This window comes from Poecilia formosa, unplaced genomic scaffold, assembly GCF_000485575.1.
Source record: "Poecilia formosa unplaced genomic scaffold, Poecilia_formosa-5.1.2 Scaffold80, whole genome shotgun sequence".
NCBI classification, from domain to species: Eukaryota; Metazoa; Chordata; class Actinopteri; order Cyprinodontiformes; family Poeciliidae; genus Poecilia; species Poecilia formosa.
The window spans coordinates 708,532-731,341 of record NW_006800019.1 but is presented as its reverse complement, the minus strand read 5'-3'; the positions used below and the strand labels follow the sequence as shown (position 1 = coordinate 731,341).

The window sequence follows — 22,810 nt, the reverse complement described above, 5'->3', positions numbered from 1 at the left end:
TGACAAATGTTGAGCATTTTAACGCGCGACGTTTCTATTTTGGTATCGATTTTAAAAATGAGGAAATACTTCATCTTTTGTCATGTCATGAAGTCACAATTGGCAGCAGGACTTTGAAATAGTTGTCGGAGCTTTTTTCTCATTAAACAACTATTTTCTTATTTTACAACTATCTTCTATCTTTATTCTGCTAGTATTATGACTATTTTCTCGTTATGTTATGACTTCATTCTCATAATTAGAAAAAAAAAATTGTCTCAGTCTCGCTTTCATACTCCATCGTATGCCTCGGACTTGCTGGACTGTGAATCTTTTCTTAAAGGAAGTCCTAGTTGAAGCATCCTTTTCTTTTTCTTTTTTTTTTTTTTAATTAAATCCTAGTGTTAACCTACAGCCTGTGTAAAAATGCAACAAATAGTTTCATACTTTGAAAGTGTCAACACTATCAACTGTGCCTCTTTGCACCAAAGATGAGCTGAATGAGAAAACAAGAAGTAACATTTTGATTTACTTACTAAAGGATCTTTTCCTGTCTGAGTGAAATGCCAGAAAATAGGAAATGAATGAAGTCCTCAACATCCACTCGTTATCTCCACTCACTCTGCCTGTATCTAATGCTAATGTTGAATGTTCAGCTGGATGTATGTATGCTTTCTACAGGGTCATTTGTGTAACTTATTAGCAACTTTCCAGATTTTATTGGACAGGCAGGGGTGGAGTTAAGTAATTATTGGACTAAAAGCTCTTAAAATGAGCAAAAGACAGGATTAGAGCAACCGTAAAGTGCGGCAGCCTCATTCTGCTGGGAGGTGAACACGTTTTGACAAACGTGTATCATTGCTATTCCGCTTGATTTATTTTCATGTCCCAGTACATTGAAGTTTGTGGTTGAGAATGCAAAAAAGGGGTAAGGATGCTTTTGCAAGGCACTGTGTGTGTGTATGTGTGTGTATTTTGCTGAACTTTGATGATGTAAAGACTCAGCTGCCATTTTATTGAAAACACCTGAGCGAAATGAGCGCAGCAGCTAATAATTCTCTAATCATTAAAGTAACAGTTATTTCATCTTCATGATAATTATGAAGGACGGCTTTCTGTAGGGTTGCACACAAGCTGAACTCGACCAAATGTCAGAGAGCAAACCGTTCCTCAAGGTTAATTCAACAAAATGGAAACTGAGTTCGTCTTTTTGCATTTGTTGCTGCTTGAAAACGCAGAAGCGAACCTTTTTTAGGGTTGACCTCCAAGTCGTCTAACGTGTGCGTCTCCTCCCTGTCTCTCACCCCTCTTTCCTCACCTACTCACAGATCTCCGAAACCAGCCCTTCCTGCGAGTGGATGCCTTGATCCGGAGCGGGTGGAAGAGACCCTAAACCACTCACCTGCCACTTATACTCCCCCTTCCCTTTATAACACTTGTCCCTGTGTCCCAGTGGTCCCTCTCAACCCCTGAAAGGTTGCAAATCACACACACACACAAAAAAAAAAAAGGACTAAAAAGGGAGGAACGGGGCAGAGCTCTTGTTTTGGCTGAATAATTTATTTATTTATGGAGGTCCTCCTTAGCAGCCACTTTCAGCAGGCAGGTATCGTTAACCAAGCACAATGAGGATGCTTCTCCTCCAACCCTCCCTGCTGTGCCGGCGCTGAAGGTCAGACCAGTTCGGTCGGAAGGCGACTGCGGCAAAGGTGAGACTAGTCCTCCAGAACCCGTTTCCTTACTCGACTGCAGGAGTGAGACCGGGAGGCGGTCCCGAAAACGTCCGGCTCAGTCCGCCTCAAAGACATTTGCAGAACAATCCTCCATAATCGGACTCTAGCGGACTATTTATTAGAGTTTTGCCAAGTCTTTCTCGTCGTGTTCAGTCGAGACCCGATGTCGAGGAATGTTTGTTGTGGGTCGTACTCGAGAGGAAAACGTTTCCTGGTTCTTCTAGGTGAAGCTAGTCCAACCAAAATGTCTCCAATCATATCTTTCTTAAGAAGTGCCTTTTGTGTAAACAGTGTTATTGTTGTATGTCAGCCATAATTTGTTACTTCATTTGGTGAAGATTGTACTTTTTTTTTTTTTCAGCCTTGTGCTCTTACCTGCAGCCTTGTAATACCCACAATATGTAAGCTGAAAATCAGGCTTTATCAACACCTAGAAAGTGATTTCTAATATTTACCCTTCAAGTAAAATAATCTGACATAAGTTATACTTGGGGTTGGGGGGTGGGGGGGGAGGTTTATCCAAGCAAATGTAAAAAGAAAAACAATTGAATGTTACTTCATGTATCTTGACAACACTTCCTGTCACACTTTAGGTGGCATTTTGAAAGTGACTTATTTGCCAGGAGGTCTCCAGATTTACACACACGATGTGGAAGATATTGGCCATAAGATGCATCTCAATAAATTAGAATATGATCAAAATCTAGTTTATTTCAATATGTCAATTAAAAATGTGAAACTCATAGATCGATTGCACACAGAACATTATATTTCAGGTGTTTATTTCTGTTTGGTTTGCCGATTGTGGCTCGCAGCTAAAGAAATCCAAACTTAGTTTCTTGGAAAATCAGAATATTTGACCAACAACAAAAAAAGATTTTTAATGTAGAAATGTGTACAGTATAGGAACTCGGTGTTTAGTAGCACAACAATGAAACACCGTCTGCTTCAATTCCGTCCTTCAGCTCGTCTGCATGATTGGATCTGCCGTTTCGTCTTGGCCATACTCTGGTTCTCTCGCAGTTTAGGGCAGGAGGGTCAGCAACGTGAGGTTTTTAAAGCCCAGTATCCTCTAAAATATCCTGACAGATGGCCACACGGACTTTGGACTTGGGCAGCAGACAACGCAGCTCTTCGAATCACCACCACCTGTGAAACCTTTACCCCCGGACCTCTCGTAACTCGGGGCTCTGGAGTCGTCTGTGTGTGGTTTCTCTTGAAGCGCCGACCCAAACTGAGCTTTGATTCAGAATCTTCTAGAAGCCAGTGACGATCTCTGATGCCTGTGGACCTGATCTTCCGACCGTTCTCCTTCCTTCCAACTTTTTATTTTACTGGGATACGGCAGTCTGTACATCGGTGACTCCTTCAGATTAGCTGGTCGTCTATAACTGTAGCTATATGTTTGCATATTCTATCTATATAAAAAAAATTCTGTTGAGTCAATTTAATTCTTCAGATTTTCCAAGAAACGGAATAAACGCGCAGAAAAAAAAAAATCTGCTTGTTTTTTCATGGATTTAAATTGAATTCCTGAAATCAATTAGCGCTTTCGTGATATTCTGATTTACTAAGATGCATCGGTACGTGTGTGTTTCTAAGCTTTTGTTTAAGTCATGGCAAATGATTTGTTCTTACACTACATGCTTTGGCTTAAAATAGTATGAGACACTATTCTTTACAAGAAAGGTTTTATTAATGTAAATTTTAAAAAAAAATAATCAAGGAATGTTCTTTGTAGAGAAAGAAAATATATTTCTGGGATCATCAAGTGCCTGAAAGGTGACACTTTCTGTTTAATAAACATGTTGAATAAGAACCTTCATCAGACTGCAGGGTCATGGAAAAAAAAAAAGTTTTTGGCTTCCTTTCTTTGACGAAGCAACATTCAAACAATTTCTACATCTTTGTGTTTTATTTCTTAAGATCAACTAAGATTCTCTCCAAATGACAGACAGGGCCATTGTACATTTCTACTAGAAAAATCCATTTAATTTCTTATATCAAAAAAATAAAATAAAATTATAACAATCAGATCCACAAACCTGTGGGCTTTTTGCTACCAAAGAAATCCTCCAACCAAATTAGACATGATTGTTCTAGTTTACACGAGTCATTTTGAACAGAATGTTAAAACTTAAAAAGGTGATGAATACTGTTAAGTGAAGGGTAAAGCCAGACGTTCCTCTGTGTGTGTGTGTGTGTGTGTGTGTGTGTTTTGAGTTTGAGCACCACACGGTGTGATATGGCAGGTATGGCTGATGGTTTTAAAAAGCAGCACAGTGTGCAACACTGAGACAAACAGAAGGTTAGCAGCAAAGCAAAACAAGAAAAAGAAAAAAAAAAACGCTCATCAGGAACGAATCAGTCTCGCTACTTGGAATGGATGCTCTTTGAGCATTTAGCTAAATTACAGTTAAACCTAAAAAAAAAAAATAAAATAAAATTCAATCTCACACATGTCGTACCATCAGTCGGTCTCCCTGGCCTTTCCTGAAAGTGTACAATCAAAAGACAAGGAACGGAGAAAAAAAAAAAAAACCTAAAATGCAACCTCTGCTCGTTTTCAGTGAATTCAGACAATTTTGCCTCTTCCCCCCCCCCTTCTAAAACAAACTATGTGGAGCAGTGTCACCGCTCCCATCACGTCCCACAGATATCTAAAGAATAAAAATAATAAAACAAACCCAAGGCCACAGATGGCCATTCCTGGATTTTTTTTCTTCTTTTTTTTCTGTTAAATCCAGGAATGTGGACTTACAATCATCCTCTTTAAACGCTAAAAAAAAAAAAAAAAACTGCAATTGAATCATTCATTGTTGCTGACAAAGATTACACAAGGACTTTAAAAATAAAATGTTAAAAAAGTACAGACTGCTATTTGTTACTGTTTGTTTGTATTCCTGGGTAATATTTTCAAGACACTTTGTTAATAGATTCATATATATATATTTTTTTATATATATGGAAATATAGATTTTTTTATATATATATATAACTTTAGTCTGTGCAAGGAGGTAAAAGACAATCACTTGAATGTAGCTGCTGAGTCCTCGGTGTGCATTCCTCCGTCAGTCTCCTTCCGGCAGCAAACTAAACATGCACATCTAAAGTGGAAAGCATCCAGGAAGCATTCGTGGTGAGCACTGACATTACTCTTCTGAGCAACTAAACACTTGGCAACTTCTTCCTCCAGGATGGAACGATACTCCCTTGCTCCTCCCCCCTCTGCCACCCCCAGCCCAATTCATACCCCCCCCCAAAAAAAAAAAAAATAAAATAAAAACATGACATCTGCTCCACAGCCGTGTCTCTCTCCATCTTTTACATTTGCACAGAGGTAGTGGCTATATGTAAAGAGGAAGTGAACAAAATTAAAAAGAACCGATAAAACGTCTATAAAATGGTTTGTTTTCCCTCACCGGTTATTTTTTTTTGTTTGTTTTTTCTATGTCAAGGAACAAAATATAATACTGCAATCACTTAAAAAAGTAGTCCTTCATTTTTATACATTTTGTACAGAGTTCTTGCGGTTGTTTTTCTCCTTTGTTGCTTTTCTTTTCAGCTGGTAAAGGCATATGATGATAGAGAGAGAGAGTGTGAGAGAAAAAGAGGGAGCTCGCTGGCTCAGCTCTGGGTCGGACGAGGCGGGGCGACGTCGGCAGAGATCAATCCCGGCTGAGCTCTACGCCAGCGGGTCATTCATGTCCTCGTCGGCCTGGGACAGAAGCTCCTTCTTTTCGTCCGTGCTGGCCAGAGAGTTGCGGCTGTTGTGGGCGCCCATGTACAGGGTGGCGTACACAGGGTTGGTGAAGTTGGTGGGCTGCCGGGCACACGAGATTACAAGGTTGCTCATCTTGTTACACGACGCAGAAGGCAAGATTTAGAGCGCTTAATTCAGAACTTTTTTTTTATTTAAAACAAATCTTTTCCAAGATATTCAGGTGAGTGGAGGTTTGCCTGTAGGTTTATCTAGCTTCAATGATTTCTCCAGAGGGTTTTTCCGTCGTTACCTTATCTGGGTCCAAAGTGAAGTCTGAATCTAGCAGCTCCCCGGCGTCGTCGTCGGGATCTCCTTCGTAGATCTTGTAGGCCGGGTTCCCGATCTCAACATTCATGGCTCCGTTTGTCATCCGGTGATGCTGGAATCCCTTTGCGCTGCAGAGCGAGAAACGCCGTCATCAATCGTCTTTATTCAAAAGCATAAAATCTGCAGCTCTTCGGGAGAAAACGCGAGTCAAATAAAGCCAAAAGGGAGACAAGTTAAATGAAATCAGGTATTGACGTAACTATCTTTACACAGCTCATACAAACAAGACAATCATTTAAGGTCAAATGAGCCTTTTTATTTAATTTTTTTTTATTTTTTTAAAAAGGCCATTTGATTAAAACGATCAGGTATACAGCAGCATGTCTTCTGCAGAGAATGCTGGACGTTGCAAATATCCAGCTCTTTGCAGCTTCTGAACATTTTTATTTTTTTTTATTTTATATAAATTCACAGCTGAAGAGTATCCTTGCAAGCACATAAAGGCCGACATTTACACACTTAAACACAACATGAAAAGTTATGGAGATGGTGAAAAGGTGTAAAAAGTTCAGTTCCCCATGCAGCTGCTGATGGGGAATCCCTCACAGGGGTGGTTAGGAGGCAAACGGGGAAATGGCAAGCAAATACAAACTGACTTAAAGAATAGAGAAATGAAATGGACAAAAAAAAAAAAAAGCAAAGTCACTATATATCCACACTATATCGAAAGGAGAAGCTACGGGGGAATTATTTAGCCCTATCGAGTTACCGCGAGCACTGAGAGCGAGATTTGCCCGAGGACAGAAACCTGGGAGACAGGAGACAGATGCTGTTATCAGAATGTAACGCAGAGAGAGAAGCTGGAGAGAAAAGGATGAAAAATGGAAGTCGAGTCCCCCCCCCAAAAATATATGCTTTTTCTTTATTTTTTTTAAATTCAGTACTCACCCACGCATTCTCCGCTTGTACCACAAGATGGCGCCAACAACCAGCAGCGCCAGCAGCAGCAGCAAGAGGATTGGAATCACAACGGAGGCGGAAACTGTGAGGAGCAAACAGCGTGAGCAAACGATACCAAAGGGCAGTTTTTTGTTAGCACAAGGCGTTTATCGACTTACCACCACTGGCGGCATCAGAAGAATCCACAGAGGAAGACGCAACGTCACATCGGTATCCTGACCATCCAGAAGGACACCTGATAATAACGACCAGGGAGTCAGACAAACAGAAGAGGAGGAGGGGGTTGTCACGGGTTTGGATACGGATCTTACCTGCATGTAGGAAGCTGAGTGCGGGTGTCGAATGAACACTGGCCGTGAGCGCAGTAGTCTAAACAACTGTAGCAGGTGGAGTGGGTCTGACCATTGGTGCAGCTACATGGACACGTGGAGAGAGAGAGAGTTCAGCTTGTTATAAAGTGAGCAATTTAACAAAACAAAAGAAAAGAAACCAGTGGAATATCACAGAAAAGCTCATTTACTTAAAAAAAAAATTATAATTTAAAAGTAAGAACAGAAATGAAAGCTTCAAATTTGTGTGTAAAGTTAAGATTTTTTTTTTTTTTTTTTTTGTCTTTCTAGAGTTCTGTCTCCTCAGCTTCCTTACTTGCAGGCGATTTCCCCGGTGCGCTGCGTGAAACACTTGCCGTCTCCACAGAACTGACACTTGTCGAGCTCGCACTGGTGTCCCGTGTACTGGGTGGGGCACTGACACAGCTTGGTGCCGTTGGAGGTCTGCAAGCACGTCCCACCGTTTTGACAGAAGCCTTCGCATTTACCTGATGAAAGAAAGAGGGCTTGGTGAGAAGAATAAACCACACACTGCAACTTTAAAACAGTTCAGTTTAAGTAAATATTGACACTCAACAGACTAGAGTCTGAATTTTTATTTATTTTTTAATTCCTGTGGGTTTTGCAATGTAGGCAAACAGAAATGTCTAAACGCCAGAGCACAGAAAGTGTGGAAAACAGTTTTTTTCCCCTCCACTCTTGTGTTTAGAAGGACGCTGCTCAAAAGAGAACTGAAAAGTAATCAGTTATCCGTCACACTTTTGAGTGTCATTTTCAATTTGTGAATAAAATTAACTTAAACATTTGATTAAATATGACATATTTCTTTATTTAAAAAGTAACACTAAATCCCTTGCACAAACTATCTATAACCTCGATGCCTTGGAAGAGAATTTATTTGGAGGTGCTGCCACTTACTGTACTGGCACTGGTCTCCTTGGTACTCGGGTTTGCAGCTGCAGGTTGGCTGGTTGCCCATGCTGACCAAGCAGCTGCCACCATTCAGGCAGTAATCCTGGCAGGTGTGGAGGTTGCAGTTCGGCCCTGTGAAGCCTTTGGGACATCTGCAAGTCGGTGTGCCTGCAGAACCATTTCAGTTGTTAAACAGGAGCTTCAAGATAATCCCCGTCACCCCTCCTGAAAAAAGTACGATTACAATCACCGACTTCATTCTCGCCCCAATTTTTATTTTAGTTTTCACTCAAAGCGAGTGAGTTTATCACACACAACAAATTAAACAAAGTAAGAAAAAAAAAATCACGTTCTAGTCTTCAATACATGTCAAACTAATTCACTACAACTGCTTGAAGAGTTGCAGTTCTTCAAGAAAATAAACTTTACTACCTGAATTTGTTATCTGTGTTAATTACAAATGAAATAATTTTGTGATTTTGATGTGAAACAGATTCTAAATTAAGTTAAGATTGTTTTCTAATAAGAGAAACAAATAAGAAAGAGACGGTGGCCAGTGTTTTATTTACACCAATCTTGGCTGTAAATGCGTTTTTCAGACGTTTTGAGAAAACGAAAGATGCACAAACTAAACGTTCCAGGAATAAAGTCATCACTACCTGCTCTAAAGGCAACCGCAGCCCATAGAATGATTGTTCTGCTTTTAAAAAAAAACATGGATAAATCTCAATTAACTGTTAGCGAATTTAACTTCTTTTTTGGGGGGGACATAGGCAGACATAGATTTATCTATGTATATTTATGTCTGGCTGGAAATCCTCACACCGAATGAGTCTACCTGTATGGGAAGAGGTGCAGGTGCCTCCGTTCTTGCAGTAGTCCCTGCACTGGTTGACCTCGCATCGCGCGCCAACGTAGCTGGGCTGGCAGCGACACTTCTGCACCTGATAGGCATTGAAGAAGCAGCTCCCGCCGTTCAGACACTGGATGCTGCAGGGCTCTGATGGAGGAGCTGCAGAGAGAGTACAGGAGGGTGGAGACATCATTTATAATGCAGCATTTAAACCCCTTTTTCTTCTTCTTTTTAAACCATAGATGAGATGCCGCATAATGTGAGTGATATGTATGCTTGGACTTACTGAAAGATGACGAGGTGGGGCTCGGTCTCTCCACGCAAGTGCCATTGTCAGCGACGTAGTTGTTGGGGCAGGTGCAAACGGGGCCGCTGGGGCTCAGAAGACACAGCCACTCGCACTTTTTCTTGTCGCACGGGTTAGGTACTGGTGCAGAAATAAATTACACGCCAAGTAAGAGACTTCAGTGTCTGTAAAAGTGCAAATTATGGCTTAAAGATGATTCCCCACTCACTGTCTGGCTGCTTGTATCGGTGGTACAGAACTATGTCAGTGGCGTGGTTGATGCCTGTTGTGAGGTTTTCCATCGGGCCTTTGCCAAACTTGTTGACCCGGAAGACAAAGTTGTTCATGTACGTGACACCGTAGATGTAGTCCTCAAAGATATCAATGCTGAAAGGGTGAAGCAGGTCTGAAAATAAGATAAAAACGGGAGAAAAGCATTCAGGCAATGAACCGATGTGGCGGCGTTACGTATTCTGGGTTCTACTCAGACGTGCGACTCAACGGTTTTTGATGCCAGAGACGGCGATGACGGGGTCTGAGCCGTCCAGGCGAACGCTGCTGATGGCCGAGAGTTTAGCGTCGGCCCAGTAAAGACGCTCGTTGAAGTAGTCCACGGCTAATCCTGCAGCAGCAGAATGAAAATGAAAGAAATGTAAGGGGCTTTCATCGGTTTGGAACATTTTGGACCTGAAAGGATCATTCAACGCTCAAACGGCGCTGACCTGTGGGCCACTGGATGTTTTCTTGAACGAGAGTCTGCCTAAGAGTGCCATCCATGGCAGCCGTCTCGATTTTAGGATGGTTTCCCCAGTCTGCCCAGTACATGGTGCTAAAGAGACACAACACACAGTCGCAAGGCTCAGAAATATGGCAAAATTGAAAAAATGAGTGCAAAAGTCCTAGTACATCTTTAAATTCTCCCACATTTGATCGGATATTGGTCAAATTATAAAACACAAGCACCTTCTCAGCTCTACTCAAACATTTTAGACTACTTTGTGTTTGTCTGTCTAATAAATCCTCAATACTACACTGAAGATTCCTGTTGTAACATGACAAAAAAAAAAAAAGTTAAGAGTACCAGTACAAGGTAGTATAGATTATAAATCAGGCATCTCTCTGACCTTCTTTGTGGGTCCACTACAATAGCATACGGCTCATCTATCATGCCAGAGATGAGGGTCTTGCAGTGCTGCCCCGACATCTGAGCCACTTCGATCACGTCTCGACCAGAGTCTGTCCAGTACAGGTTTCCTGCCACCCAGTCCACTGCTATGCCACGGGGCATCTTCAGCTCCCTGATCTGGATGTGAACAGAAAAAAACTTAGCAACGTTTTTTTTTTTTTTTTTTTCTTTCTAAAGCGACACATCTTCAGATTGTTTACAAGCTTTACCTGCAGGTTGGTGATGCCGCCCTCGTTCTGCCGGCGGTTGCCGTGAGAGTTTGACGAGGACGACGAGGACGAGGACGAGGATGAGGACGAGGACGGCTCCGGGAGCTCGTAGGAGGAGATGCGGCCAGTGTGCCAGTTGGTCCAGAAGATACGGTTGCTTTTGACGTGCAAATCCATGGCGTCGATTCGCACGCTGGCGTCGCCCTGGAAGATCTGCTCGTAGCGCCAGTTGGGCATGCCGGGATCCAGGCTGCGGATTTCATTGTCGTCAGCTATGTATAGGATCTGTCGACTGCTGTTCATGCCTTGGAGGAGCGGAGGAAGAAGGTACAGCAGCGATTCTTAAAATCTTTTAGGTTTTACAGTTTTGTTTTTTATATATATATTTTGGTGCATTTTTCCAATCAGTAGAACAATCTTCATAACTGTTGGCTCATCCTCCACAACATCTAGTCGTTTGTTCTGCAGAGGGCGGATACTTTCGTTGCTGCTTTGCCAGGAGCGTATCTCGTTGAAGACAGAAAGGAGCGTCTGGACGTGCAAGAATGATTTCCGGTGCTGCGCACGGTCCGATTCGTTTTCAAGATAAACTGCAATATCGCTTACAATTGTGTACATCTTAATACAGAGGCTGGTTCTTAAAAAGTTTGTACTTTTCTAGTTTGCTTAAATTAGAATTACAAAGAGCCTGCAGTGAACATGTGAAACCTAAGTAGCCAGTCTCCTTTTTAACCCCATTACATAAAATGTAACTGTAGGTTTCAAATGTCTGTGCAAATAGTGACTAGTGTGAGGTGGTGCAGCCTAGATCAGATTTCTTTGCATTGGAAGAACAGAGTGAACTATCATAACGAAAACCTGACAAAGACGTTCGATAATCTTGTTCATAAACACGGCGTCAGGACTTTTCATTCTGCTGACGCCGATGATGTTATTGAATTGTCCGTTTTGATTAAGCGACTCGCTTCGCCAGGTAATTGATCAGGCTTGGCAGTTTGCACCAACTGTTTTGAGAAATGCACCAAAGCATTTGAAATAAAATCTAAGAGGTAAAAAAAAACAAAAACAAAAAAAACAACAACAACAACGACCGGATTATCCTTACTGTCAGCCTTGCAAGTGTCATTGATCCTGGTAAAGTACTTGTGGCAGCTGCATTTGTAGGAACCCTTGGTGTTGTTGCAGATCTGGGAGCAAACTCCAAACTCTAAACATTCGTTTTTATCTGAGAGACGAAGAGCCAAAGGAAAACGTTAATGCCAGCGAAATATTACAAACCGGTTTCTTCGGTCTTAATCGTACCTCCACAGGTGTGGTGCCCCGTCTTCTGGAAACCCTTTTTGCAGGAGCAGAAGGAGTCCGTGCCGTTGGTGATGCACTGCGCCTCGTCCACGTTGCCGCACTGGGTGCTGTTGCTGCGGCAGTCGTTCAGCCTTTTGTCTGAGATTAAACGAGCAATTTAAAGATGAGACGGGGAATTCTGAGTTTCTGCGTCTCAAAGCGTGGACGCCGGGTCAGGAAGGAAGCACCTGTTTTGCACTGGATCTCATCGGAGCCAAAGTCTTCGCAGTCATTGAAGAAGTTGCAGCGCAGGTTGGAGCTGATGCATCGGCCGTTGAAGCACGAGAACTCATCCTTCTCACACGTGGGAGTCGCTTGGTGGGCCTCTGAAAAATGCAATCGCGGACACGTCGGTAATAATCCAAGCTGACAAAGAAGAGGTTCTTTTCTAATCAGACACTTCCGTGAAAAGGTTTTCACGCCCCTTAGACGTTTTTGAGAAGAAAATCCCACAAAGAATGTGAATATGTTGCCGCTCCTCTGAACAGCTCCACTTCTCACCACAGTTTAATTCGTCTGAGCCGTCCCCACAGTTATTAACGCCGTCGCACCTCCTCGACATGTGCAGACACACGCGGTCGTTCAGGCACCGGAAGACTCTGGTAGGAGGACACTGGAATCTCCCTGGGAGGAAGAACGGACGAGACACAAGAGAGAAACAACAACAACGACAACAAAAAAAAGAAGAAACAGGTCAGAAGACGACAGCGAACGAGACATTTAGAAAGTGTGGGACTAAAAAGATCAACTCACTGCATTCCTCTGGATTCTCATCAGAGTTGTCACCACAGTCGTCTTCCCCATCACACTTCCAGGCGAGTGGTTTGCACAGAGTGTTGTTGCACTGGAACTCATTTTGAGGACAGTGACGTCCAGCTGAGAAACGGAAAAGAAAGGTCTTTGTTTTTTTTATCAGTCTTGAATAAGATCAAGTTTCTCAAATTAAGCTAACAAAGGAAGTAACAGGTTGATGCAAAATCCACTGTCCAAGCAGCAGCAAGCAATCCTTAAATATGTTTTGAACATTCCTTCAAGCTTCTTCAAGGCCTTTTGCAGATTTTCTCAAAACGTAAACAGCTTTTTCCTCTCACTCTGGTCGTGTAGTTACTGTTGCTAAATATTGCACAAAAATATGAGTTTTGATTAGTTCACATTTCCTGATTTTTCTCTATTTTTCGTCCCTGCCAATCTACCAATCTTAGTGATTGAAATTCTAAAACTAACAAAAAAACAAACAAAAAAGAAAAAAAAACATGAAGTCTGATTATTGAAATCATTTAAAGTCCATCCAACTTTGAAGATGGCATCCCACCAACTATTGCAAGTGTATCCGCGTGATTCAGGCACTGCACATTTTGATAGCGTGGTGAAGACTGCGCTTTGATCTACTGTGCTGACCTATTTCAGAGGAATGTTTTTAAGCCACTTAAATCTCACTCCAAGTTATTTAGACTCAAAAAGAGCATCCGAAAATCTGAAAAAAACCTTGGAGAAGAAAGATTGCAGCACTATTTGGTTTGTCTCTAAGGCAAACCCACGGGGTATAATCCAACATTCTCGCCAGAAAAGACTCACCAGTGCTGCCGCAGTTCTCCTCATCACTGCCGTCCATGCAGTCAGGGTCAGAGTCACATCTCCAGCGGATTGGGATGCAGTGACCACTCTTGCACTGGAACTGGTCGTTGTCACACTTCAAATCACAGCCGTGCTAAAGACGACACACACACACGCACTGAGAATCAGTTTTACGACGAGAGGCTAGAATGGATTCAGAGTGACGCTGCTGTGCTCCAGGATGAAACTCGGCTCACGTTTAACTCTATGTTTTCCTTTTACTATGAAGTCACACTTTATGGAGTTTGGTTTTAAAGTGAAAGAAATAGCTAAATAAAATAAAGATGCAAATCGTATTTAACAAAAAATAAATAAATAAATTTTACATATAAATTATTGACTCATTAAGGTGAAGAAGACATTCAATGGAGAATACCATTTTAATCTGCTGAAGAAACATTATGCAGGTCCTCTTGCACGTTACAAACAAGTTGTTTTTGTTGGTCATTATTGGCACAGATTTTCCACATTCTTGTAAAAAAAAAAAGTCTGCATTTCAGTTTTTTTTTTTTTTTTTTGCACAAACATAAACACTTTTTTTTTTAACTGCTGGGTGACGAGGGTTAAGTTGTAAAGATTTATTTTTAATTGGTTTACTTTTAAACGGAGAAAATTATTTCCACGTACAAATTTAAAAGTTCAAACAAAATCGAACCTCCAGTAAGTTTCACTGAAAAACAGAAAAAAAAACGTTAAGCAAAAAGAGAGGGATAACATTTCCTTTGACGTCAAGCGAAGTAAAAACGTATTCATGGCGTTCCTCAACAGGAGCACATGAAACCTCACCACCGCCATCACGCCCCTCACCTCATCAGATCCATCAGCGCAGTCATGATCTCCGTCACACTTCCATCTCCCGGCAATGCAGCGGCCGTTCGTGCAGGCGAACTCGCTCTCTGAACATTGACGAGGCTCTGCAGAAAGGGAGGCTTGTGTCACTAACAAATGCTGACAAAAGTCAGGTGAGCAAGCTTCGAGCACAACGCACAAGAATGCAACACATGTACGGGTAGACAAGACTTCAGAGGTTTATGTGAGAGACTGCACAGAGATATCTTTTCTTTCTTTTGTGTTGCCGTCTTCTCAATTTTGAAAAAAAAAAAAAAAAACATCAACTTTGGAAGTCCGTCAATAAAGGACAACTAAAACTTTGGGAAATGGACAGATTTGCAGATCTGCTTGCAGACTCTCACGGGTCAGGCTGGGGAAGTGGAGGTGACACACGACAGACACGGCGCTGATAATGGGAGGTGGAACGACTTACCTCTGGCTCATACCAACAGGACAGTATGAAATGAAACAAATGTCAGATGAGGTGAGATGCTTCAGAAACGTCAATGCAATGAATTTGCATTCAGGATCATCGATTTGTTAAGACGTGAAAAGGAGAAAGTTGAATTCGTTGCTGGCGGATGATGCGCAATGGGTTACTGGCGGTGGACAGAGTGAGCAAATAGGCGTAGAGAGGATGAAGTGCAGAGGCATTAGCTTTTGAGACACCTACGGCATTTCTCTTCGTCCGAGTTGTCCCCGCAGTCGTTGTCGTAGTCGCACTGCCAGCGGCCCGGCACACAGCGGTTGTTCTTGCATCTGAACTGGTAGGGTTCACAAGTCCTCTCAGCTGCACAGTTTACAAGCATAAGTTGCAGCAAGCAAAAAAAAAAAAAAATGTAGAAACATCTGTGACACTGGCTTCTCTTCAGGGGCAGAAAGTTCCTACCGCACTCTTCTTTCGGCTCGTCGGACGAGTCGCCACAGTCGTCCTCGCCGTCACACTTCCAGCGTGCGGGGATGCAGCGCCCGGAGTCTTTGCATCGGAACTCGTCCACACCGCACGTCATTTGAGCTGCGGGGGAAGACGAGCGTTTGGGCACGACGGTGAGCGGCATTCGCAAAAGGCACGTCGGAGTGATCTCCTCCGGTCAGTGAACTTACTGCAGTTGGCTGGTTCGTCTGACCCGTCGGCGCAGTCGTTGTCCCGGTCACACACCCAGAGGCGAGGTATGCAGCGTTTGGTCATCGCACACTGGAACTGGGTGGGGGCACATGTAACCTCAGCTGTTGGAGGGGGTGAGGGAGGGGAATACAATTAATGTTAGTTTGCAATTTAAATCGAGTAAAGCGGTAAAACAGGGGTCACTTACGGCAGTCCTTCTCATCCTCGCCTTCTCCGCAGTTTTCCTGGCCGTTGCATCGGAAGATCCCAGGGATGCAGCGGTTCGGGTGGGAACATTTGAACTGGCTGGGCAGGCAAACATGAATATCTGGGAACAAAGATTATAAGGTTTTTTCCCCACTTAAAGATACATAATATTGCTGGCATAATATAGCTGCTAATAATAACAAATAAATAAATAAATAAATAAACAAAGACCTACCACAGTTGGCCTCGTCTGAGAAGTCCTGGCAGTCGTTATCTCCATCGCAGATATAAGCAGGGTTGGTGCAGATGCCTGTACCGCACTGGAACTGTCCCGGTCTGCATTTAAAGTCCGCTGTCACAGATAAGACACGGTTTATCAGCATTCTGCTCCACATGAGCATATCTGAGAGCTCAACTCAACCACAAGCACCTTTACATTAGTTATGATACACCATCCGTCTTCTTCCTCAGATACTTACGACAGTCTGCAGGCTCGTCTGACCCGTCGCCGCAGTCGTCCTCGGTGTCGCATTTCCACCAGAAAGGAATGCACTTGTCATTCTTGCACACAAACTGGAACGGAGAGAGAAATGAATCCAAACTGAGAGCAGGGCTGGAGTCGCAAGGCATCAGTGCAGATGATAGAAACTCAGGTGTTTCAATTATGCAGTCAGGACAAAATGAGTTTGGCATTTTAAAATTCTAATGTATTGTATAGCAGAACTTCAATAAAAACAACTAAACTTCAAACCAGAACAGTAATGCTTCCCTGGTCCATTCAACTGTTTTTCATAGATTCCTACAAATTTTCCATTTCAAAGTCTCATACTGTCTTAGGTATTTTTCCTGCTGCTCTCCTCCCTATGGTCTATATGTAATCAGAGTTGCTTTGTGATTGCATATCTCCACTTTTTTTATTTTTTTATTTTTTTTTTATAAATTTGTACCTATTGTGGCCTATTTGCTGTGCATACATATCTACTTGACAAACAGTTTTCTAACTGTTGCGTCTGCAGCTCAAAACTGCATTTTCTATGAAAGCGCGAGAACAATAAAACTGTTCTGAGGAGAGTTTTTTTGTTATTGCATCAGTTTCACTTTGTCCTGACTGATTAAATTGAATTTATATGTGTGCTGCAAAAGCTACAGACTGAGAGGAAACTAAACTGTGTGAAAGAAAACAAAACCCGTTCATATTGAACGACCTTTAGTTCAGCATTGCTTTTGTTTTTGTTTTTTCTTCCTTCATGTTTTGATGGTAATTTTAACTAAAGCGGCATGCGTATTTCAGTGCTGGTCAGGATATCAGATATTTAAGCTAAATATGATGAATTTTGTCAGACCTGGAAACCGCTTGTAGTATATAAAGTTTTCTATCCCTTCCAACTAGATGCTGAGCACGCAGCCTGCTTACCTGACTGGCCGTACAGTTGGACATGCATGTCCGCTGGTCACTGGCCAGATAGAAGTTAGTGGGACAAGCACATTTGTATCCTCCTCCTGGTGAGAGGAGGCAGAGGTTGCTGCAGCCACCGTTGTCTGTCTGGCACGGATGTTTGAGAACTGTGACGGAGATGAAGAGATAAAAAAATGTTAAACAGCGAAAGCAAAAAAAAAAAAAATGGAAGGAAGTTGGGTTGCGGTCTGAGAGAGGAATTCAAATGATTGATTTTTTTTAATTTTTTCAAGTGCGTCTTGAAAAACTGTTGTGAATTATCGTCGAAAGGCACTGAAGCTTTATCAAGCTCTTACCTGGCGGCTGGCGGTAGGGATGGTAAATGTGAATATCCATGGGCCGGTGCAAGGTGTTGATCAGGGTGGTCTTGTTGGTTCCCATGGTCTTGTGCGCCCTGTTGATGGATTTTGTTTCCCAGTCGGTCCAGTAGATGTACTCCTCAAACAGCGTCATGGCAAAGATGTGAGGGATGTCGTGGTTCAGAACTGTGAGAGCAAACACAGTTTCCCGGTCAGACCCTCACAAATGGCCACAGTAAAGATATGATCATGTTTTCAAGGTCAGTTTAAAGTTGTTGTTTTTTGTTCCCCCACCCACTTTCATCTTGTCACAAGCGTAAACAGTGTGAAAATTAATAATAGTGTCACAACAGTGTCTTCTCACTTGATGAGACCTGGAGGATTTACTTGTGAAAACTGAAAGGCAAACCCAAAATAACTCAAAGGTCTTTCAGATTTTAACTTAACAGGTTTAATATGAAATGATTTGACACATGACATGAAATTCATGTACTGTAATTCTTGTTTAAATGAAACAAAGCAGATGGCAGCCTTTAAGAAACAAACCATTACACATCAGCTTATTTCCCGTTGTTATTTTTTAATGGATTAAAGTGATAAGTGATAATAAGAACATTCAAATCTCAGTTATAGATCAAATTAATCTGCACTGGCCAGCCTTTTCCTTTCAAAAACCAGTTTCGGGACAATAATACAGAAAAGCTGGTGATATCAAGGAGGTAATGAAACTGTTTTCATAACTTACATTAAATGGAAACAGCTTTTATTAAATCCACAAAGTAGCACATATATGAATTCAAACACTTTTCAAAATGCACTAAGGATAATATTGAACATGTTCTCCTTTCTTTTACCCCTCACAAAAAAGTTGTTTTTGAAATTCGACAGCTGCTTTCCTCAACAGATGGGGGACAAACGGCACACACAGACTTTCCCTTTCTACCAATAATGTACATTAGAAATCCATACAGTAATTTAATAAGCACATACAGAAATCTATAGCAGCGCATACAGTCCTATTCTTCCCACTGAGATGTTGTTACAGGAAAGAGAAACTTCCTGCTCTGTTAATGTAACACTGAGTGATGGAGATAGAGTCTCCATTACATCCCTGTTATGCAACAGCTTCTACACCTCATTAAGTTTTACACTCTAATTGCTCGTCTTGTTTTTTTTTCCTTGTGGCGACATACATGCGGCGTCTCATGCATGCTCTCTGTGTTTGAGGGTCGCCGTGTTAAATAAACGGGCAGCAGCAATTCAGACACGCACATCTGGCAGAGCAAACACAAAAAGCAGGTGGCACTCCTTCAAATCGCCTACTAAATAGTGAAAAAATAAATAAATCCGCAATGATTTTCATCGATATTCTGCTTTAAGAAAATTAATACATTAACAGCAGGTTTAAAGCCTGGGATCAAGTTCAGATATTAGTCGCATTAGCCCAAAGTGCCCTTCGGTCTGTCCTTATCTGAGTCTCGTTCTTCAAACACACAAACGGCTGCAATGGTGGTTAAAAGGCATCTGATTCAGTGGAATAGTAGACGGGAAGACCACCAGGCTGCTGTGAGATTACGCTGAATGATGTAAACAATGTATATATATTTTAAAAAATATTTTTTTTTTTAAATGAAAAATATATATATTTTTCATTTAACACGCATATAGTTTGTTGCATCAATAACGAGTAACTATAGGTCCATATTCATACTGTTATAATTGGCAAAAATTATTAAAAAGGCAGTTTATGAATTATAAAGACGGGGCATCAAAATTCAGTTGTGGGATCCCTCATGGGTGTATTCTCGAGCCACTTTTACTTAACATCTACGTGACCTCCATGTTTAACTAGACCAGGAGTCACCAACCCTAGTCCTCAAATTCTACAGTCCTGCAGGTTTTAGATGAATCCCTGCACTAACACAGCTGAACAAAATGATTGAGTTACCTCTTCAGAGTGCTATCAAGCGTGCAAAGAGCCATTTATTTGATTCAGGTGTGCTGGAGCACAGTTGCACTTAAAACCTTACTTAGCATAATCTTGAAACCATTGCCATAATAAAGAGTTTCATGTCAAAACAGGACACAGAAAAAAAGTGTCTTTACTGGTCTCTGTAAAATAAAACAAACAAAACGAACAGGCATTACCCAAAATGCAGCTGCCAGAGTCCAGACCAACAAATGGGAAAATATGTCGCATTGGATCATAAATCACTGCACTGGCTCCTTAGTTATAAAAGGATAGTCTTTATAGTTCTGCAATTGGTCCATAAAGCACTAAATGGCCTTGGGTTGAAATACATTTCTGAGTTGCTTGTTAATTATGAACCATGTGGAAAGCTTGCTCGATGTTTCGAGAACTAAACCAGGGAAGACAACATTTAGTTTTTCTATTTTCTGGAACATAAACCTGAAAACCAACCAGTTAGGTGCTAAAGTTTTGATTTGGCAAATCAAAGATGTGAACATTATTTATCAATCAATTTTTTTTTCTTCAGAAATGTATGTATTGTTTTTGTTTTATATTTTCTTTTTCTTCGAAATAAACCAAGTTTGGCAACAAACATCTCTGTCATTTCTGGTCCATTACCTGTGTGTCTGCTGGTTCCGTCCAGGCTGGCAAACTCAATATAGTCCTCTCTGGCATCCGCCCAGTAAATCCGATCGTTGACAAAGTCCAAGGTCAGTCCGTTGGGCCAGGTGATCTTATCCTCAATGATAATTTTTCTGTCTGTGCCGTCCATCCCAATCCTCCCGATGTGAGGGTTATCCCCCCAGTCGGACCAGTAAAGGTATCTAACCAGCAGAAGGCACAGATTCACTTACATTAAAGATACTCAAAGCAAGGATCGTCATCGTCGCGAGTTAAAATAACGTTGCTCACCCATAGCGGACGTCCACAGCGACAGCCCGCGGCTCCCTTAGGCCGCTGTTGACCAGCACAGTCCGGTAGGCGCCATTAAGCTTCGAGACCTCGATGGTGTCACGACCTTTGTCACACCAGTACAGATTTCCGCCGACCCAGTCCACTGCCAGGCCATCGGGATTACTCAGGGAGGTTCGGTGCAAAACCTACCAGATCGGTCAAAAACAGTAAAAGAATTAAGTTTTACTTGCATTGCTAACGAAAGCTGAAAAATAGTCACAAATCGAACCACTGAAGTCCTGACCTCCATGTTGGTGCCGTTCATTTGCATCCGTCGGATCATGCTTCCCTGAGTGGTCACGTCTGTCCAGTAGATCATCTGCTCTGCATAGTGAAAGTCCAGTGCTACTGCATTGTTAAGGCCCTGATTAAAAACAATAAATTAGGATTAATAGTTATCTTTACATAACAAGCAAACAACGAGGACACAAACATTTCTCCAAACAGAGAGCCAGACATCCCACCTGCTTTATAAGAGTGTAGTTGGAACCGTCCAGGTTGAGCTTCCTCAGATAGTAGCGATTCGCAAAAATCAGGTAGGGTTCCACTTCTGCACACAAGCACCATCCAAAACAACACCACTCAGGACTGAGCTACACATTGTGCAAGTAGTGAGTTAGAAATCACACTTCGTGACTGCCTTTACCCGACGTGGACTTGCAGATGGTGGGGTCGTTGGGGCTGACTTCAAAGCCGTCCACGCAGAGACAGTGGAAGCTGCCGTGCGTGTTCAGGCAGTGCTGAGAGCAGGGGTAGGTGGTCGTGCACTCGTCTATGTCCACACACGTCTTCCCATTGCGCTTCAGCTGGAAGCCGGGGTGGCATCTGCACTGCAGGGACCAACAGCAGAGCACATGCGTCAAAGTGTCATTCGAGCATCCCTCACGTTTACTCTTGTCCCGTGCAAGGAAATGACCGCTTTTATGTTTCCGTGTAATATCGAGGTTTACCCAGATACCAAACTCGATCACTAAACAGAACGAAATTACGTAGGTAAATAAAAACGGGTACAAAGTGTTTGTTGGTCGTAGAAGAAGCCCTGCCCTAACACACTGCACACCACAGATGTAGCGGTTCACACAGAGTTCAAGCTGTCCCAAGACGGGGCCTCCCTCCTTTCAGGAATGAGGGCCAAAACAAAATTTCATGTTGCGTAACTGTAAACCTGAAGAGACGGGCTTCAGATCTTTTTATAACCGGGTCCGCTTCAACAAACAGCAAATATTATCTCTGCTCACTCTGTGCTCGCAGTGAAGGTATGAGAAGTTTTTGTAGCTAAGCTTCTGGGAGACCAACATTAAAAAGTGAAAATCTGAAATTTCAACCAATGTACTTTAAAGTTCAAAGTTCTATTCATACTAAAAGCAGCTAAAAGTGCTGCGCAGACCGGTCAACGATAAGTGTGACGTCTTACTTTAAAGCCGATTTTGAGGTCGTCGCAGAGCTGCGAGCAGCCGCTCAGCTTGCTGTTCAGGCACTCGTTGATGAAGCAGTTGCGTTCATCAGAGCCATCGCCACAGTCATCGTTCCGGTCACACAGCAGAGTTTCGTTCAAACACTTCTTATTGTGGCACACGAAGGAAGATTCGTTACAGATCCTCTCTGAAATCACAGATGCACAAAGTCGATGTGATAAGTAACATGATTTTTTTTTTTCTCGGACAAAAACTTGGTACAAAAACCTATGTTTTTACTAGTTTGCAAATGATGAATTATCCCAAGGAGGCTAGTAAAAGAAACATACATTCTCTATAGACATATGTCTCTGATGCTTAACAGTGTAGAATAGTGAAATATGCAGCTTTACAGACTAACCAGTAATCTGTTCTTTACCAATTACTGATCCAGCTATTTACTTTTTTGAGCTTTGAGAGAAAAATATGAACATTTTTATTAATATATGACATAATAAACGGCACATGAATTTGAGTTGAGCTAGGTCATGTGGGAAGTCAGTCACTTAGCTTAATAATAACATCACTTCTCAGCATTTGGGTGTTTACATTTGGTCAGAAGCCATTTTTTCTACTGCTGCTAAGATAACAAAAATGCAATGGATAACCTGACTGGTTGGCTGCTTAGCAGACATTTAATAGCTTCTCAAATGTTATTTTTTCACCAAAAGACAAACTACGGTGTTTGTGTTTCTGGTCAAGCTTAAAAAAAAAAGAATAAAAAAAGAACTCTGGTCACTCAGGAACGTTCTCTGGCGTCCCAGAACAAGGACTTTAAATCATGGTAATGGTTTTATCTTTGAAGCCAGAGTATTAGCTTATGGATGAAAAAATAAACTTATCGAGATCCTACCAGAGTCTACACAGTTAGGGTTTTTGGGAGCTTCGTCAGAGTGATCTGGACAGTCAAACTCGCCGTCACATTCCCACTTCTTCTGGTTGAGGCAACGTCCATTGGCACAGCGAAACTCCTCTGGACCACATGGTGGGTATTCTACACGGAAACCACAAATTATAAATTACAGACTTTTAACCTCAAAATAAGCAGGTATCCAAACAAAAATATAACCAGTACTGGCTTTATAAAATCCCTATATATA

General features: G+C 42.0%; 2 protein-coding genes across 8 annotated transcripts in view; one reads left to right on the top strand and one right to left on the bottom strand.

Annotated features, from left to right (window-relative positions):
* fmnl3 (formin-like 3) overlaps positions 1-4,010 on the top strand; it is a 39,512-nt gene extending 35,502 nt beyond the window's left edge. For 5 of the 6 annotated variants that reach the window (XM_007556575.2, XM_007556572.2, XM_007556573.2 and 2 more), the window contains one exon: positions 1,308-4,010. Coding sequence is in view for 1 of the 6 variants with exons in the window: in XM_007556572.2 (XP_007556634.1) it covers positions 1,308-1,372 (65 nt within the window). In the remaining 5 variants the exon portion in view is untranslated. The remainder of the gene's footprint in view (positions 1-1,307) is intronic. The other variant, XR_001662687.1, reaches the window with a different exon arrangement.
* Positions 4,011-4,310: 300 nt separating this feature from the next.
* The window catches only part of LOC103141206 (low-density lipoprotein receptor-related protein 1-like), a 76,585-nt gene continuing 58,085 nt past the window's right edge, over positions 4,311-22,810 (bottom strand). The window contains exons 53-89 of one of the 2 annotated variants that reach the window (XM_016673637.1): positions 22,564-22,704; positions 21,671-21,858; positions 20,903-21,086; positions 20,721-20,806; positions 20,501-20,620; positions 20,215-20,402; positions 19,921-20,126; positions 17,328-17,516; positions 16,990-17,138; positions 16,055-16,148; positions 15,811-15,927; positions 15,577-15,696; positions 15,368-15,490; positions 15,153-15,278; positions 14,937-15,053; positions 14,240-14,346; positions 13,394-13,526; positions 12,572-12,694; positions 12,320-12,442; positions 12,007-12,144; positions 11,780-11,917; positions 11,583-11,702; positions 10,478-10,782; positions 10,207-10,385; positions 9,805-9,911; positions 9,585-9,704; positions 9,312-9,488; positions 9,083-9,223; positions 8,782-8,955; positions 7,950-8,111; positions 7,348-7,519; positions 7,014-7,115; positions 6,861-6,937; positions 6,691-6,784; positions 6,512-6,550; positions 5,726-5,870; positions 4,311-5,535 (exon numbers count right to left, since the gene is read on the bottom strand). In XM_016673637.1, coding sequence (XP_016529123.1) covers positions 5,398-5,535; positions 5,726-5,870; positions 6,512-6,550; positions 6,691-6,784; positions 6,861-6,937; positions 7,014-7,115; positions 7,348-7,519; positions 7,950-8,111; positions 8,782-8,955; positions 9,083-9,223; positions 9,312-9,488; positions 9,585-9,704; positions 9,805-9,911; positions 10,207-10,385; positions 10,478-10,782; positions 11,583-11,702; positions 11,780-11,917; positions 12,007-12,144; positions 12,320-12,442; positions 12,572-12,694; positions 13,394-13,526; positions 14,240-14,346; positions 14,937-15,053; positions 15,153-15,278; positions 15,368-15,490; positions 15,577-15,696; positions 15,811-15,927; positions 16,055-16,148; positions 16,990-17,138; positions 17,328-17,516; positions 19,921-20,126; positions 20,215-20,402; positions 20,501-20,620; positions 20,721-20,806; positions 20,903-21,086; positions 21,671-21,858; positions 22,564-22,704 — 5,162 coding nt within the window. In that variant the 3' untranslated portion in view covers positions 4,311-5,397. The remainder of the gene's footprint in view (positions 5,536-5,725; positions 5,871-6,511; positions 6,551-6,690; positions 6,785-6,860; positions 6,938-7,013; positions 7,116-7,347; positions 7,520-7,949; positions 8,112-8,781; positions 8,956-9,082; positions 9,224-9,311; positions 9,489-9,584; positions 9,705-9,804; positions 9,912-10,206; positions 10,386-10,477; positions 10,783-11,582; positions 11,703-11,779; positions 11,918-12,006; positions 12,145-12,319; positions 12,443-12,571; positions 12,695-13,393; positions 13,527-14,239; positions 14,347-14,936; positions 15,054-15,152; positions 15,279-15,367; positions 15,491-15,576; positions 15,697-15,810; positions 15,928-16,054; positions 16,149-16,989; positions 17,139-17,327; positions 17,517-19,920; positions 20,127-20,214; positions 20,403-20,500; positions 20,621-20,720; positions 20,807-20,902; positions 21,087-21,670; positions 21,859-22,563; positions 22,705-22,810) is intronic. The other variant, XM_016673638.1, reaches the window with a different exon arrangement.